Below are 18327 nucleotides of genomic sequence, written 5' to 3' on the forward strand. Positions count from 1 at the left end.
GAAGAAAAGGCTTCAAAAAGGCTGGGAAAAAGCCTGAACATTCTTGAGGATCTATGTTACCTCAACACAAAAATTCTCAAGATGGATTCAAGTTTTCGTGAGTGGTGAGAGGATTTTACTCAGAAACTCAGGTGTATATGTTTTATTACTAAATTTTAAGTCTGAACTTTATTTCCAAATTCAATTCCTTATGCTTCTTTTATCCATATGTTATCTTTTTTTGCCATGATGGTTCCTTTGTTTTGTTTCATGTTAACCACCATCAACCAAATCCTTTAGATTCAGCACCCATAAACTTTACACCTTGTTTCTATTACTCTGACCTATATAAAGAAAAAAGTGATGATGACAGAAAAATTTTATGAGCATCCCTATTAATCTTTATCTTCAAATTAATATTAACAAAACTTTAGAATCCAAATTTGACATATATTTTTGACAATGAACCACTATCAACAAGTCATTATATCACTACTTGATTATAGTTTGTTGGTGTGTTTACTTAATTGCTAATAAAACTTTCCAGGCTATCAGCAAAATGAAAACCCTTTTCCCTCAGGTTTTCCCTAGGCATCACTAGGGTTGGGGATCAGCATAGCATATCAAGTACCCAACACAAATCCTGTGAGATGGTACAGACTTTCAAGTCCAACATCTGAAGGAAATCCTAAATGTCCTATGACAGAACCATGCAGAGAGATTCTGAAAGGATTTACAACCAAATACACACACACCTGCTATAAGCTGATACTCAAGACTATCAGACACCTTGTCACTAAGACTGGAAATAAAAAAAGAGCTGCGCGACTTCTCTGAGACCTATCTATCAGCACTTTACTGGCAGACACTAGCATTTGGTATATTTTGGTTATTTTCAGTTCCTCCACTAGACTGCAAGCTTCCTGAAAGTAGGGACTACATGTTCACTCACTCATTCATTCACACAGTCAACAAACAATATTGAGCATCTACTACCATTCTAAGCACTGAGGACACAGGAGTGAATAAACAAGATAAAAGAGACATTCATTCCTATCCTCAGGGACTAGCCTGCATTCAGGTGAGGAAACAGACAATACATAGAATGAACACACAATATGTCTCAATGGTGACATGTGCTGTCAAGAAAAAAAGTGTTAACAGATGCACAACGGACTGGTGTTATTTTAAACAGGGTGATCGTTAAAGACCTGTCTGATAAATTTAACAAAGACCTCAGATGAAGGACGGAGCCATGCAGATACCACGGGGGAGAATCAGCACAGAAGCTAGAGGGCTGGAAGAGTGGGGTGAGAGAGAGGGAGGGTGCTAAGAGATGAGGTCAGAGCTATGGCAGGGGACCAGATCACCAGAGCGCGGTTTAAGACTTTGGATTTGCTGAGACAGGCCACCACTGGAGCAGAGGAATGAGAGAATCTGACTTCTGTGTCAGAAGAAATCACTCTACCACTCTAGCAGTGAAGACTAGAGGGGTGAGGGGACAAGCAGGGAGACCAGTCAGGAGAATAAAGTCATAATCCAGGCGAGAGGCAATACAGGGTTAGGCCAAAATCGTGCAGTGGAGGGAATTCCCTGGCAGTCCTGTGGTTAGGCCGCTGTGTTTCCACCGCAAGAGGCAGGGGTTCAAATCCCTGGTTTGAAATCAAAGATCAAGTAAGCAGCGCAGCACAGAAAAAAAAAAGTGTTCTTGAATAAGAGCCTTGCCTTTTCCTACTATTTCCACTACTGTTTCTACTAAAGTAGATACACAATACTCTATTTATTGAAAAATGAGACTCACCCAAAAGCAAAAGATTAGGACAAGAAGTAGGAAAGAATAATGAAGATCACAGTACAATTTCAGACTAGAATCCACAACTTGGGAAGCAGGTAAAAAAGGAGGTAATGGGAGAAACATCTAACTGACACCTGTATTTACTAGGCAGGCACAAGGGAAAAAGTATGGGGACGGGCATGCGTGCGTGTGTGTGTGTGCACACGCACACACACACACACACACTCTCTCGCCCCCCTCTTCTCTCTCTCTCACACACACAAAGCCTCAGGAAAGATGTAGAAAAACAAGGATCAGAAATGTCCAGTCACCATATGACCCAGCAATCACACCAGAACTGAAAGAGACACATGCACCCCAACGTTCATCGCAGCACTGTTTACAATAGCCAGGACATGGAAGCAACCTAGATGCCCATCAGCAGACGAATGGATAAGGAAGCTGTGGTACATATACACCATGGAATATTACTCAGCCATTAAAAAGAATACATATGAATCAGTTCTAATGAGATGGATGAAACTGGAGCCCATTATACAGAGTGAAGTAAGCCAGAAAGATAAAGACCAATACAGTATACTAACGCACATACATGGAATTTAGAAAGATGGTAACGATAACCCTATATGCAAGACAGAAAAAGAGATACAGATGTATAGAACAGACTTTTGGACTCTGTGGGAGAAGGCGAGGGTGGGATGATCTGAGAGAACAGCATCGGAACATGTATATTATCAAGTGTGAAACAGATCGCCAGTCCAGAATGGATGCATGAGACAAGTGCTCGGGGCTGGTGCACTGGGAAGACCCAGAGGGATGGGATGGGGAGGGAGGTGGGAGGGGGGTTCAGGATGGGGAACACATGTAAATCCATGGCTGATTCATGTCAATGTATGGCAAAAACCACTACAATATTGTAAAGTAATTAGCCTCCAACTAATAAAAAAAAAAAAAAAAAAAAAAAAAAAGTCCAGTTAGCTGGATCCATGCACTCGTGGTGACTCTAGAGTAATGTAATACTGTACAATCCCCGAGATATGCTACAAAAGGACTCCCCAACCGGCCTGGGCTCCACTGGAGGCTCTTCACCATGGTTGTCACCCCTGGGAGTGCCACCTCAGCCTTACTCCCCACTCTGGAGCCTGGGGGAAGGTCTTTTCACCTGCTCCCTGGGGGCATTTTTACTGACAAACACTCAGGCTACCAGAGTCTCCACTCACTGAGGGTCTTCAATGTCAGTCATCCCTTCACCCAACCTAGTGAGCTCAAGGATCTGAGGAAATGAGAACCAGGAACCCCATGCCAAGAGGCAGGCTCCTGATGGAAAAACTCAACAAGCAAAACTAAGACCTTTAAGGACAGTTTTGTTCTTTGTTTTTAAAAAGATTTTTTTTTTTAATAAAAACAGTTTTAATGCACAAGGAAATCTGAGATGATCCAGTCAATACTTACCTTTCTGCCTCAGTTAAAAAAAGACCCCTGAGGAGTAACTTCAACTTTCCCAAACACTGTGATGTCACCCCACGTATAGTCAGTATCACTAGTCTTTCCAGGAGAGTATTTCACATTGCTAGATATTTCAACTGTCTAAAACGCCTGTGTCACACTCCCCTACCCCAGGCCAGGAGGGCAGAGTACAAGCAAGCCCACCCCTTGCTCTCTCTTTCTGTATCTCTCCCTTTTTGTAATCACAGAGGCTCCAAAGTAGGAAAGGAAAGGAAGTAAGAGAGATGATTTCACTGGAAGTGCTTTAGGAAGGCCCAAGGTAAACACCATGACAAAGATGAATGTCATTATACCCAATTTAGTGTAATAAAATCTTACTCAAGAAATGTTTCAGTATTCTGTAATGTTTATGATAAAATATTAATTGGAAGATATGGCAGATTAAAAATATAAATGCAGAAACTTTCTGGCAGTCCAGTGGTTAGGACTCCATGCTCCCACTTCATAGGGCACAGGTTCCATCCCAGGTCAGGGAACTAAGAATCCACCATGCTGCACAGCTTAAATAAGTAAGTAAACAAATAAAGTATATTTATTTGCTAATCTTTGTCAGTCATGATGTAGTCAGTCCATATCTTGACTGTGGGTCTACTGTTGAAATGCAAGCTGTCTTTCATACACTATGCCCACCATGTGTGACCTGTAATTTTCAGTTTTTTAAGAAGAAAAACAAAAACCTGAAAATATTCATGAAGTGATCTATATGCAGAGTCCATCTAGACTTCTAAGACTTCTTCTCCATCTTTTTTAGTTTTCGAATCCATATTAATCGAGCAATTTTTTTTAATAACTTGAAATTATTGGATCATTCCAAAGCATTTGAAATATTTTTCACAAAACCATTCTTTTTGAACTCACATTTCACCAACTGACGTCATATTTAATTACACTGCATGATTACAATTTTCAGTGTATTACAACAAATACACACAGATGTAGAGATAAATACAATGAATAATTACAAAAAACATAAACAAATACAGGGATCAATACAACCGGTTGGGAGGCCACATGGTCTGGAACCTGTCAGGACCAGCCCCTCACAGAGTAGAGGCAAGTGTACCAAGTGGTTACAGCAGAGGCTGGGCAAGAGACTGTCCACTTACACCAGGTTCACTGTAAGAAACGCTAATCATCACCAACTCCCCAACCTAAAGGTCTTAATTTATCAGAATGTCACCATAATTAGCAAAACATCTAAGGAGGGGAACTTTCCTGCTATTGATGCTTGTTTATCAACAGGAAAAGCAAACAGAGATTTGAAGGAAAGAGAACTCATTTTCATCATGTTGTTGAGTCTGCCCCTCTAGGCTTCTTGCCTGCCTGTCTCCTTTGTAACTGTATCACAGAACCTGACATTTGATGAGTGCTCAATAAAGCTGCTCAGTAAACTTGCTGAATATGTTCACACACCCCAACCTGGATCAGTATCTCAGCTGCTATCACTGCTGGCCTATAAATAAAATTTTCTGGGGCTGGAAAAATGGAATGCTAGAAGGTTTGACTCATGGTCTATTATCTGCTAGTATTTTCCATCTCTTTTTCTTTACATTTTAAGTATGCTTCCTGACACTGGTTAACTAAATTTATAAATCAGGGTCCTATTCATACTCACATTATTATTGTTTTAATGCTAATATTGACAGTATTCTGCAAATTATTCTATCTTGATTAAAGCCATTAGTGCTCATTAAAAAATAAAATTGGGTTGAATGTCCTATTGAGTTTGAATTTCACATTCCCGCAATGCATGGCAGCTAATGCTTCCAGTTTCTGGCACTATTATTGAGAACATAAAAGTTCTCCTGGAACTAACAAATTACTTCCCTTCCAACACAATTATATAATCTGAGAATTGAATGGCACCCTAGAGATTATTCTGTGGTCCAAAATCCCTCCCAATTAAGGGTTCCAATAAAAAACCACTCAACTTTTTGGGACAAGGAGGCATGTTTATCTTTAAATCCCATGTTACAGAATGCTGCACCAATATAGTAGGCTCTTAACACATGTAAGTTTAAACAAATCTAAAATACACCCATTTCATTAATTTTATTCTTCCTAGGCTTTAGCTGTATTATCTACTGAATCTGTAATTAAAGATTTGCATGAATCTTCTGCTCATTAACCAATGTTCAAAAAGAAATTCAGTAGAGGAAACTTCATGATCAGTCAAATGTTTTTTAACATCAATGCTGCTTGTACCGATATATAATAAACCTTCAACAGAAAATAGAAAATCAAGTCTTCATTACTTTGCTTATGATCCATAAAGGGTTTCCAATTTATCCAAAATATTCACATGTTCTCAATTCCTAGTATGATTTATTTAACATGTAAAGTCTTGCATCATTCATACAATTATATACCCTTCTACTTATAATTGTGGTTCCCACAGATTTAACCATATTACTGCAGTAAGACATGTTATTATGCTAATTAGTTTTCCCTCCAATTAACAGCCTGTGATCCCATCTGATTTCCCATAATACGACATGATAATGGGGAGAACAAAGCCTCTGGGGCAGTAAACATCACCAGTCATTTTACTTTATGCAAGTATGTATTCCAAAACAGTACACAATTTACAGCAAGGCACTGCCTAGCAGTTATTACACTGCATCTGTTTTGAGGACTTTTACAATATATTCTTGGACACAAAGTATACATTTCCAAATCTAGTTTCCTACTGTTTCACTGAAAGGAACACACAAAATCTCTCAACAGTACAATTACAGTGCTTTTATCAACTTTTTTTTCCCAGGCAATAAATTTCCACTTCCTCCTAAATATCTTTGGACAGCAACTTCTGGCAACCCATCTGTCTTTCATCACAGCTTCTTTTCATAACTAACGGGTCAAGTTCTTTTCTCTCCATTTCAACACGATGTACTGTACTTGCAGCCCTGCCACGATAGCCCACTGCTGAATGCTGGAATACAGCATATTGAATTTCACTGTCCTTCATTGTTCCCAGTTTAACTGCCATTTTATCACCATACACACGAGAGGAACGCGTTCCCACAAGCATCTTATGAATTTCCAAAGCAGCTATTCTTCGAGGATTTACAAAAAAACGTTCGCCTTCTCTGAATTCCCTTTATCACCAGAGAAACGGCTTTGAGGAGTTTAGAGATTTTTTTTTTAAGTACCCTGTGCAGATTCTAAGCATTTCTATTTTGCAAGCAAATTTAATCCTAAAGATCTTCCCAGGGCAATGGAGGAATGTCGGAGCAAAGAATCTTAAAAGACCGATTTTGGCTTTCCCAATTAAAATGAAAAAATTTTCAACCCACAAAGATTATCTTATCAAATTGTCCTTTCTTCTCAGGCTTACACCATATGGACTACCCAGCGCAGTGGAAAACAAACAACTGGCTTTGGCTTTTGCACAACGCCCTAAATCTTCCTAAGGCTCCCCCCACCGCCTCGGGCTCCCAGACGTACATAATCCCTCGGCAAACCCCGAACCTGCCAATGAAGTGGATGCTTTCTCCGCCACAAAGGGCCGGCCCCGCGCCGCGTGCACGGCGGCTCCTGCACACACACATGTGCCGGGCTGGCCTGACACAAGCGCGGGGCTGCCCGCCCCGGACCCCAAGCCGCAGGCCCGGCCCGAACGCCGCGCGCTCTCCGCGGCCACCGCCTTCTGCCCGCCGCCCCTCTCTCCTCAGTGACAGGAGGCCCGCTCGCGAGTGCCCCGGCCGCGAGCTGCCGTCCCCATCGGCCCGAACCTCAGACCCACTTCCCCTCCGCCCACCGTCCTCGTCCCTTTCCCCCTCGCCTCAGGAAATTCCGTCGGAACTTCATTCGGGCCGAACCGAGCGGCCGGGCCCGGGCCGCGCCTCCCGCCTCCCCCAGCCCCGCGCCTCAGTCCGAAGTGACCACCGACCCCGGAGACCCCCGGCCGGCCCCGCGCCTCACCTCCTCCTCACTCTCGCTGCGGAAACACAGGCATGCGGCCCGCTTCTTGTAGCCGTCGCCGTCATAGGTGCGGGTCTGGTTCGACTTGAGCTTCATCATCCTCCGGGCCCAGGTTGGGGGGTGCGGCGCGGGTCTCGGGAGTCGAGGGTGGGGAGCCCGCTCCGGACGGCCGCGCGCGCGCGCGCGCCCCCGGCTCAGCCAAGGGAAGCAGGGAGGGGGGGCCGCTACTCCGCTACACGGCTCCGCCGCTGGCTCGCCGCGGCCGCCTCATTCCCCCCGGCCGAGGCCCCGCTCCGCCGCCGCCGTCACGGCTGCCGTCGCCGCCGCCGCGGCCGCCGCCCCCTCTGCCGCCGCCACCCCCGACGACGACCGCGCCGCCATCTTGGGCGCGCTGCGTCAGCGGCGTAAGGCCGCGCCGGCCTGCGGGACGGCCGCGCGCTCGCAGCGCCGGCCGCGTTCGGGAATCGCGCCCTCCCAGTCCGCGCGGCGTAAACGAGCGTCTGGGATGAGAGGGCGCCGCGGCTGGACGCGGCCTCTACGCCAAGAGCGTAAGGGCGGGGACGAGGAGCCGCTCTGCGAGGAAGCGGAGGGGGAAAAGGTGCGGGTGCTGGGCTGCCCGGCTCAACTAAAGAGGCGGAAGCAAGAATTTGCCCAAGGTCACGCCGCCTGGTCTTTGGCCTTGCCCATCCATCAGGGAGCGGGTGAGACGGAAGGTCTAGAGGTAGAAAGTAGGATGCACTTAAACGCAATGGAGCGTGCAACCCGAGATGCCTGGGATTAAGCACTGCACAGAAACGAGGCAAAAGGTGGTGCACATTTCATTGACATCCAAGATCTCTGACAGTCTATGGGCTGGGTCATGTAGTTCATTAAAAGGACAGATGTTTTATCTTACATCTCTTTATCGAGCAAAAAGGCAAATGCTTCCTCTTTAGGTATACAGGAGGGCCAGAAAGGAGTGAGAAAGTGTGCAAATCATAAGGCATCATCATTTGGGCTGTAAAAGAGGAGGATATATTGTGGATGTCAAATAGATTCTCCAGAGAAAGACAAACCGCCAGACGCCCTCCAGCAAGATGAAAGGAGTGTGACTTGTGAAAGTTCTTAATAGCCCACACCGAAAGTAGTCCATGTGGATGCCCCGGAGGTTCTGAAAATCCTGTGCGGGATTTGTTTGTGAATTGCTTATTACCCACCTCCCTTTTTTTTTTTTTTAATTTGTGTGTATTTAGCATAGTCCAACGGAGAAGGCAGTGGCAACCCACTCCAGTACTCTTGCCTGGGAAATCCCATGGACGGAGGAGCCTGGTAGGCTGCAATCCATGGGGTCGCGAAGAGTCGGACACGACTGACGTGACTTAGCAGCAGCAGCAGCATAGTCCAAAAAGATCAGGATTTGAAGCCACCATCAGGATTTGAAGACACGACTGAGCGACTTCACTTTCACTTTTCACTTTCATGCACTGGAGAAGGAAATGTCAACCCACTCCAGTGTTTTTGCCTGGAGAATCCCAAGGACAGGAGCCTGGTGGGCTGCCGTCAATGGGGTCGCACAGAGTCGGACCCGACTGACGTGACTTAGCAGCAGCAGCAGCATAGTCCAAAAAGATCAGGATTTGAAGCCAAACAAACCTAAGTTGGAATTCATTTACATAATTTATACCCCTCTAAAATAGAAATAAATGCATTTGACACCTGGCACATAGTAGTCACACAATACATTGTAACTACAAACATACCTCGATTTATTTTACTTTGTTTTTGTCTTTTTACAAATTGATGGACTGTGGCAATCCTGCATTGAGCAACTTTTTTCCAACAGTATTTGCTCACTTGTCTCTGTGTCACATTTTGGTAATTCTTAAAATACTGCAAGCTTTTCATTATACTATGATCATTGATCTTTGAAGTTACTGTCATAACTTGCTGAACGCTCAGATGATGGTTTGCATTTTTTAGTAATAAGGTTTTTCTTTTTTTTTTTTGGTTGCATTGGGTCTTCATTGCTGCTCACAGGCTTTCTCCAGTTGCAGTGAGCAGGGGCTACTCGCATGCTGCGGTGTCTGGGCTTCTTATTGCAGTGGCTTCTCCTGTTGCAGAGCACAGTGCGAGCCTGGTGGCTCAGAAGGTAAAGAATCTGCCAGCAATGTGGGAGACCTGGGTTTGATCCTTGGGTTGGGAAGATCCCCTGGAGAAGAGAATGGCTACTCACTCCAGTTTTTTGGCCTGGAGAATTCCATGGACTGTATAGTCCATGGGGTCGCAAAGAATCAGACATGATTGAGCGACTTTCACTTTTTCTTGTTGCACAGCACAGGCTCTAGAGCTGAGGCTCAGTAGTTGTGGCTCACGGGCTTAGTTACCCTGTGGCATGTGGGATCTTCCTGGAGGAGGGATCGAACCTGGTCGATGTCCCTTGCATTGCAAGGTGGATTCTTAACCACTGGGCCACCAGGGAAGCCCATGAAGTACCTTTAAATTAAGGTATATGCATTGTTTTTTAGACATAATGCTATTACACACTTAATAGATTATACTATAGTATAAACATTTGCCCTAGGAAAACAAAAGTTCCTGTGACTTTTGCAATATTTGCAATCTTGAAAAATTGCTTTATTGCATGGCCTGGAGCTGAACCAGCAATATCTCCGAGGTATGCCTGTAATGTTATTGGCATTTCACTAAGCCCTGGACACAGAAGATATGGAATTTCAGTTAGTTGTAGTTAATCTTCACATGACAGAATTCCCCAAATCCTGGTCATTTTGGTTGTCTTTCTAGCTTCCTCCTCTGCCATTATGTCTCTAATTTATTTTTAAAATATTTATTTATTTGGGTGCCTCAGGTAACATGTGGGCTTCTCATTGTGGTGTATCGGTTCAGTAGTTTGTGGCATGCAGCTTAGTTGCCCCATGGCATGAGAGATCTTAGTTCCCTGACCAGGGTTTGAACCTGACCAGGAATCAAACCCATGTCTCCTGCATTAGAAGGCAGATTCTTAACCATGGGACCATGAGGGAAGTCCCAAACACCCCAATTTTTAAAAATGGAACATGTAATTGAACAGATAGTTCACAAAATAAGACCCAAAAATGCCCAAGGAACACACAGAAAAGTGCTTAAGATCATTATTATTAGGTAACTATAAAACTACAATGAGATACAATAAAATAAAATAAAATAAATAAAAATAAATAAAATAAAAAAGACTTGCAACACTAAATGTTGGCTAGGATGTGAGCAACTGAAACTCTGATACAATGGTTGTGTGCCAGTTGTACGATGAAACACCACTCTGAAGAAACTTTTAGAAAATTCTTACTAAGTTAGACCTAGCCTGCTGCTACTGCTAAGTCACTTCAGTCGTGTCCGACTCTGTGCGACCCCATCCCTGGAATTCTCCAGGCAAGAACACTGGAGTGGGTTGCCATTTCCTTCTCCAATGCATAAAAGTGAAAAGTGAAAGTGAAGTTGCTCAGTCGCTCAGTCGCAATACCATGGACTGCAGCCCACCAGGCTCCTCTGTCCATGGGATTTTCCAGGCAAGAGTACTGGAGTGGGGTGCCACTGCCTTCTCCAAGACCTAGCCTATGACCCAGCAATTCCATTCCTAGGTGTTTACTCGATAGAAGTGAAGATAAATGTCCACAAAAACTTATATAAGAATGTTTATGGTAGCCTTATTCGTAATAACCCCAAACTGGAAGTAGCCCACGTGTCATAAGGAAAATAGATAAATGATGGTATATTCGTGCAACTGAATACTACTCAGTCATAAAACAGATTACTGACACATGCAACAATATGGATGAATTCCAAAAGCATTATGAGTGAAAGAAGCTACTCATTTTTAAAAGTGTATGTTGGGAACTCCTTGGCAGTCAGTCCAGTGGTTAGGACTCTGGGCTTTCACTGCAGGGGGCACAGGTTTTGATCCCTGCTTGGAAACCAGGGTCCCACAAGCCATGCAGTATGGCCAAAAAAAAAAAAAAAAAAGTGTATATTATATATATATCCATTTCTATAAAATATAAATACAGACCAAACTAATCTGTGATGATAGAAATCTGATAGTGGTTGTAGGAGGGCTGAGGAAGGAATTGTCTGGAAAAGGGCGGAAAAAACATCCTGGGGGTATAAAAATGTTTTATGTCCTATTTTAGGCAGCGATTATACAGGAGTATGCAATTGTCAAAACTCATTGAACTGAGTATCTAAAATCTGCATTTTATTGTATGTTCATTATGTTTTCATTTAAAAGGTTAAAAATCAGTGCTTTTTCGTATCCCAGGAGAAAACAATGAGAAAATCAAATTAAAATACAATTCCATTTAAAATGCCATAAGAATCCTTAGGAATAAATTTAACAAAACATTTTGCACTAAACAGTATAAAACATTGTAGAGAGAGACTGAAGAAGATCTAAATGAATGGGGAGATAAACCGCATTAATCGACTGAAAGATTTGCGAGTGTTAAGAAGTTAATCCTCCCCAACTTGATCTGTATATTCAAAGCAGTCCCAGTCAAAGTCAGGCCTACATTGTAATCCCCAGAACCCATGAATAACTTAGCTTACATAGAAAAGGGGACCCTCCAGATGTGATTAAGGATCTCGAGATGTATTAGCCTGCATTATCTGGGTGGCTCCAGAGTAATCGAAAGTGTCCTTAGATGGGAAGGAAGGAGACAGGAGAGTCAGAGGCCAGAGAAAATGAGGTGAAGACAGCAGTAGAGGTCCAAGGGAGAGAGAGTTAAAGATGCTGGTTTTAAGATGTTGGAAGGGGCCATAGAATGCAAGTGGCCTCCAGAAGCTAGAGACAACAAGAAAAGAGATTGTCCCCAAAGCAGCCAGAGGAACAACTCTCCTGACCCATTTAGGACTTCTGACCCCTGAACAGTTAAGATATTAACGAGAAATTTGTGTTGTTGTTGTTTTTCTTTTTCTGGCTATCCCCTGTGCATATGGAATCTTAGTTCCCTCACCAGGGATTCTCCCCTACTTTGGGAGCGTGGAATCTTAACCCCTGGACCACCAGGGAAGTCCCTAAATTTGTGTTGTTTTAGACCCCTAAATATGTGTGGATTTGTTACAGCAGCAATAGGAAATGAATACACCTGGCAAAAAATGAAAACATATGTCCACAAAAAGACTTGTACAAAATGTTCACAGCAGCTTTAGTTCATAATAGCCAAAGAACACAGATGTCTGTCTGTGATGCAGGGGCGTTGGGGGGTGGTGTGGGAAGGGGTGGGGAGGTGGATTAACTAAAAAGAGACATAAGAGAATTTTACAGGAAAGTGAAAAGTTCTACATCTTGATAGGGGTGTCAGTGCCCTCCAGGCAAAAACCAAGCATTTACCAGTAGTTGAACAAGTTGGGATTTTTGCTTCTTGCAATGATGGAGAACACGTACCAGAGAGGAGCAGAGGGTGTCTCAGGTGTTAAAAACGACTTAGGTGATTTGGGGCAAGTTTTAAAGAAACAGGGCTTTGTTCTGGATTAGATGTTGTCAGGAAGCAGGGTAATTCTATGATTGGGTATCTTAAAAAATCTTCCCTAGAAGGAGGGAGGAATGAACATGGCTAAAGTCATAACTGATAGAGAAGCTGTTTCTCATATCAGCTAGGAGAGAGGTGTGTTTTATATTTACTGGTTTACTGCGAACTTGTTCTTTTCTGTGCTTAGACAAGATTATAAGGGCTTCCCTCATAGCTCAGTCAGTAAAGAATCTGCCTGCAAGGCAGAAGACCCGGGTTCGATTCCTGGGTCGGGAAGATCCCCTGGAGAAGGAAATGGCAATCCACTCCAGTATTCTTGCCTGGAAAATCCCATGGACAGAGGAACCTGGCAGACTACGGTCCATGGGGTCGCAAGAGTCGGACACGACTTAGTGACTAAACCACCACCACCACAGACAAGATTATAAAGTTTTGTGACTTTGAGTCACAGTGTCACCTTCTCTGATGCTGATGTTTGATGACCTTGTTTATGTCCAACAGGAGAGTGACTTGACCTCACTGTGAGCGCCAGGCACCTTCCAGCAATGCCAAAGCCTGCTTGTAAGGGTCAGGCCAGTTCCTGGACCTCAGGGGCTGCTTTTCTCTTTCTCAGGCAAGTGAGTTACATGGTTGGATCCATTTGTCAAAAAGGTAGGGTTAGGATTTGTAAATTACATTGTCAGTTGATCCCCAAATGCCTCTACAAAGAAAATAAAAATGAATAAATTGTAGTACATCCACACAGTCGAATACTACTCAGCAATAGAAAGGAATAAATTACCTATACAGGCAACATCACAGATGAATCTCAGAGCCATATGCTGAGCAAAATAAGTCAGAAACAAAGGAGGACATACTGTATGGTTCCAGTGTTCTTTAATATATATTTGTGTGTGTGTATATATATATATGACTGCACCAGGTCTTAGTTGCAGCATGTGGGTTCCAGTTCCCTGACCAGGGATTGAACCCAGGCCCTCTGCAGTGGGAGCATGAAGTCTTAGCCACTGGACCACCAGGGCAGTGCTCTGGTTCCGTTTCCTGATATTCTGGGGAAGACACAATTCTGAAGAAAGTGTTGCCCACACAGGGGCAGCACAGCGGACCTTTTTAGGGTGATGGAAAGGTACTGTGGCTTTGCTGTGGTGGTGGTGACATGCCTGTGCCTAGTCGCTCAGTCGTGTCCGACCCTTTGCGACCCTCTAGACTGGAGCCCACAAGGCTCCTCTGTCCGTGGGGATTCTCCAGGCAAGAATACTGAAATGGGTTGCCATGCCCTCCTCCAGGGGATCTTCCCAACCCAGCAATCGAACCCAGGTCCCCAGCATTGCAGGCGGATTCTTTACCATCTGAGCCACCAGGGAAGCCCAAGAATACTGGAGTGGGTAGCCTTTCCCTTCTCCGGGGAAACTTCGCGACCCAGGGATTGAACCGGGGTCTCCTGCATTGCAGGTGGATTCATTACCTGCTGAGCTACCTGGGAAGCCTGGTTACATGCCTATGTTTATCAAAACTCAGAACTGTATCCCTGAAAAGGGTGAATTTTACTGCCTGTAAACTTGACTAAAAAATTACCAAGTTAGGGGTAAGTGGGTATAGGGATCCATGTAATAAGTGTGGCAGATTGTTGACTGTTGAAGCTTGGTGGTGGGTATATGGTAGCTTATTACACTTTTATGTTTATCTTTGAAATTTTCCACATGGAAAGGGAAATCTCTGTGTGATGACGGCAGAGATGTTCAGAGTCATTTGATTGTTCGTCCCTCCCCCCTCCAGCCTCCCTTCCTGTACACTCTTTGCATATTAATGAGCCGGTGACCCTAGATTCTCAAACTGACCTCCTGCCTCTCATGCACTGAAATGAACTAGAACAATTTACTGACATTTCTTGCTGGTACTCTTCAGAAAGTTTTAATACCATTTGATTTGTGACTTAAGTTTTGCTCCATTTTGAGGTCTCTTAATTCCCTCAGCTTGGGGATCCTCTCCCATTTAATATGTATTTTTATTTATTATTTTTCCTCTAATATGTATTTTTAAAGATGCTTCTCCTCACAATGGCCTCTTTGATATGTCAGTAAACCATGCAGGGCTTATTTTTTTTAAGTGGCTGTTCTTTTGGATTTGTGCCATGCATTTATCACGGGCTTCCAATAAAGCACTTTTAATAGAAATGGGCTCCAGGCTTTCTATGGGCTGTAACTTTTTCAACAATTCCTTTCATTTCTCCCCCTGCTAATGCCCTCATTCTGTCCTAGTTTCCCTTTCTAAAACTGAGCAATCAAATGATGGATTTCCCCCCCTTCCCTTTCCCGTTAGCAAGTTGAATGTGTATTGTGGTCACTATTGACTGAGTGGTTTACCCATGACCACTCAGTGCCCCAGTGTGGTCACTGCACAGACCTAGATTCAGTTCACAATTTCCTGCAGTGGGGTTTCAAGTATTAATATTTGCCAAGCATCCAGCACTCCTGGCTACACCAATCCTCACCATTACGTTGTTAACTACTCACTATCAATCTACAGGATATCCCAACTCTCACACCTATTAGAGTGGCTAAAATAAAAAGACCAAACAGCCCAAGTTTCGGTGAAGATGAAAGCAATTCAAAGTCATATGCTACCAGTGGGAAATGTAAAATGGTGCAGCCACTTGGGAAAATAGTTTAGCCATTCTTCAAAATGTTACAAAATTGCTGTATGATCTAGCAGCTCCATTCCTAAGTATGTACCCAAGAAATGTCAAACTACCTGTCCTCACAAATGAACATGAATGTTCACTGTAGCATTAGTCACAATTCCCAAATGCCCACTAATAGGTAAATGGATTAAAAATGGTGCTGTATCCCTACAATGGAATACTACTTGCAACAAAAAGGAACTTGATACCAAGCAATGACTGTGATGAATCTCATTGTGGCCAAGAAGCCAGCCTATAAAAAAGTGCATACTGTATAATCCCATCTTTATAAAACTCTAGAAAATGCAAACTAACCTATATTGACAGAAAGCAGATCAGGCACAAAGGCTGGGGATGGGGCGTGGGATTGCCAGTCATTATTTTGATTTCATGGGCTTACACATATGTCAAAATTTATCAGACTGTACACTCTAAATAGAGGCATATCTCATTTATACCCCTTCACAGATACTGTGTTGTTTTTTTTTTTAATAAATTGAGGGTTGATGGCAACTCTGCATCAAGCAAGTCTATATGTGCCATTTAAAATTTTTATTATTATTTTGAAAAAATATTTATTTGGCTGCACCAGTTATGGCATGCAGCCATAACTTAGTTATGGCACTCAGTTGTGGCATGAGGGAGCTAGTTCCCTGTCCAAGGATTGAACCTGGGCCCCTTGCATTGGGAGCGTCACGTCTTAGCCAGTGGACCACCAGGGAAGTCACAGTGCCATTTTTTAAAATTAATTTTTATTGGAGTACAGTTGCTTTACAGTAGTTGTGTTAGCTTCCATTGTACAGCAAAGTGAATCAGCCGTATGTACACATATAACCATTCTCTTTCAGGTTTCCTTCCCATTTAGGTTACCACAGAGCACTGAGTTCCCTGTGCTCTACAACAGGTTCTCATTAGTTATTTTAGACATAATATCAGTAGTATATACACATCAATCCCAATCTCCCAACTCATCCAAACCTCTCCCTTCCTCCCTCAGTGTCCACACACTTATTCTCTATGTCTGTGTCTCTATTTCTGTTTTGTGCATAAGATCATCTGTCATCTACCATTTTCCAACAGCATTTGCTCACTTCATGTCTGTTATATTTTGTTAATTCTTGCGATATTTCAGACTTTTTCATTATTATTTGTTACGCTGATCGGTGATCTTTGATGTTACTACTATGACTCACTGAAGGTTCAGATGGTAGTTAGCATGTCTCAGCAATAAAGCATTTTTAAATTAAGAATATGTATATTGTTTTTCAGACATAATGCTGTTACGCACAACAGTGCATCATAACTTATACGCACCGGGAAATAAAAAAATTTGTGTTGACTCATTTTACTGCAATTCACTTTACTGCAGAGGTCTGAAACTGAATCAGCCATATCTCCAAGGTCTGCCTGTATATGTACTTTATGTCAATTATACCTCAATAAAGCTGAAAAAAAAAATAATAATAAAAATAGGGACTTTCCCGGCAGTCCAATGGTTAAGACTTCACCTTCCAATGCAGGGGGCGCAGGTTCCATCCTTGGTTGGTAAACTAAGACCCCACATGCCACTCAATGTAGCCAAAAATAAGAAGAAAAAAGGAATAAAAAGAATACAAACTCCTAGACTTGGGGAAGGGAGCCCCAGGCTGCTTCTCTGGTTACTCTGTGGATCCACGCCTAGGCTAGTCTCATCTACTTTAAACTGTTCGATTGAGCTCAGATGGTCACAGTGGCCCACTGTGGGAGGCCTTTCTCTTGATAATGTTCGTTCCCCTCATCCCCGGAAGCCACCAGTTCATTTCCAACCCCAGCCACGGGGCCACTTAGTGTATATTTTTCTAGGCCTGCCTCCCCGATGCTGGCAGTCCCTCCACGGTCACATGTATCAGTGTCACAGTCGCTTCTGCACGCCCAATCTAGGCTCCTGCAGAGGCTTTTTTTTATTTGGCTGCACCACACAGCAGGATAAGGAAATGGCAACCCATTCCAGTATTCTTGCCTGGAGGATTCCATGGACAGAGGGGCCTGGCAGGCTACAGTGCATGGAATCGCAAAGAGTGGGGCACGACTGAGTGACTAACACGCGCGCGCACACACACACACACACACACACACACACACACACACACAGAGCAGGAATGTGGGATCACGACTGAGTGACTAACACGCGCGCGCACGCGCACACACACACACACACACGCACACACACACACACACACACAGCAGGAATGTGGGATCTTAGTTCCCCAATCAGGGACTGAATCTGAGCCCCCTGTATTAGAAGCGTGGAGCCTTAACTACTGGACAGCCAGGAAGTCCCTTCCACAGAGATAGTTTTTTTTTTCACCAGTGTCCTTTCTACAGCAGGAGATAGCCCTTCGGAGGCCACCTCTGCCAGGGCATCATTCATGCAGCAAATAATTACAAAGTAGCTACCACTATGTATGAGACCCTGGGCTACAGCCCTGGACAAGGCTGTGTCACAGAGATGGTCCAGCATCCGAGCAGCTTCCACACAGCCTGGAGAACTTCGGCGCCCAGGGCATACCAGGAGAAACCCCTAACTGGACTTTGCAGTAGGGTGGGTTCTACCAGGAAAGGCTTCTCAGAGGACATAATTTAATCTGAAGAATGAACAAGACCCCTGAGTGGACAGGGGTGGGAGAATTTCCCCCTACATGGAATACCACAAGCAAAAAAGCCTGAAGTTGAGAAAGGGCGTCAGTGTAGCTGGATTCTAGAATTTGGAGCTTTGTTTTGGTCGACAGATGAACCTGTTAGGCCATGCACGGAGCCTGCCATTGCCTAGATTCTAGAAGGCTCTGGAAGGCAACATGGAACTTTGGAAGGATTTTAAGATGAAGAGTACCTTTGTTTACATGTGTCTGTCAAAACTAACTGTGAGTAGGGTGAGGAGAGTAGTTGAACTCAGAGCAGAGCTA

General features: G+C 43.8%; 1 protein-coding gene across 1 annotated transcript in view; it reads right to left on the reverse strand.

Annotated features, from left to right (window-relative positions):
• NUDT3 (nudix hydrolase 3) overlaps positions 1-7600 on the reverse strand; it is a 112597-nt gene extending 104997 nt beyond the window's left edge. The window contains exon 1 of the mRNA XM_043450845.1: positions 7205-7600. Within this exon, the coding sequence (XP_043306780.1) occupies positions 7205-7303 (99 nt within the window). The 5' untranslated portion in view covers positions 7304-7600. The remainder of the gene's footprint in view (positions 1-7204) is intronic.
• Between the last annotated feature and the right edge of the window lie 10727 nt (positions 7601-18327).

The sequence above is a fragment of the Cervus canadensis genome, chromosome 28, assembly GCF_019320065.1.
Source record: "Cervus canadensis isolate Bull #8, Minnesota chromosome 28, ASM1932006v1, whole genome shotgun sequence".
In the NCBI taxonomy this organism is placed as follows: domain Eukaryota; kingdom Metazoa; phylum Chordata; class Mammalia; order Artiodactyla; family Cervidae; genus Cervus; species Cervus canadensis.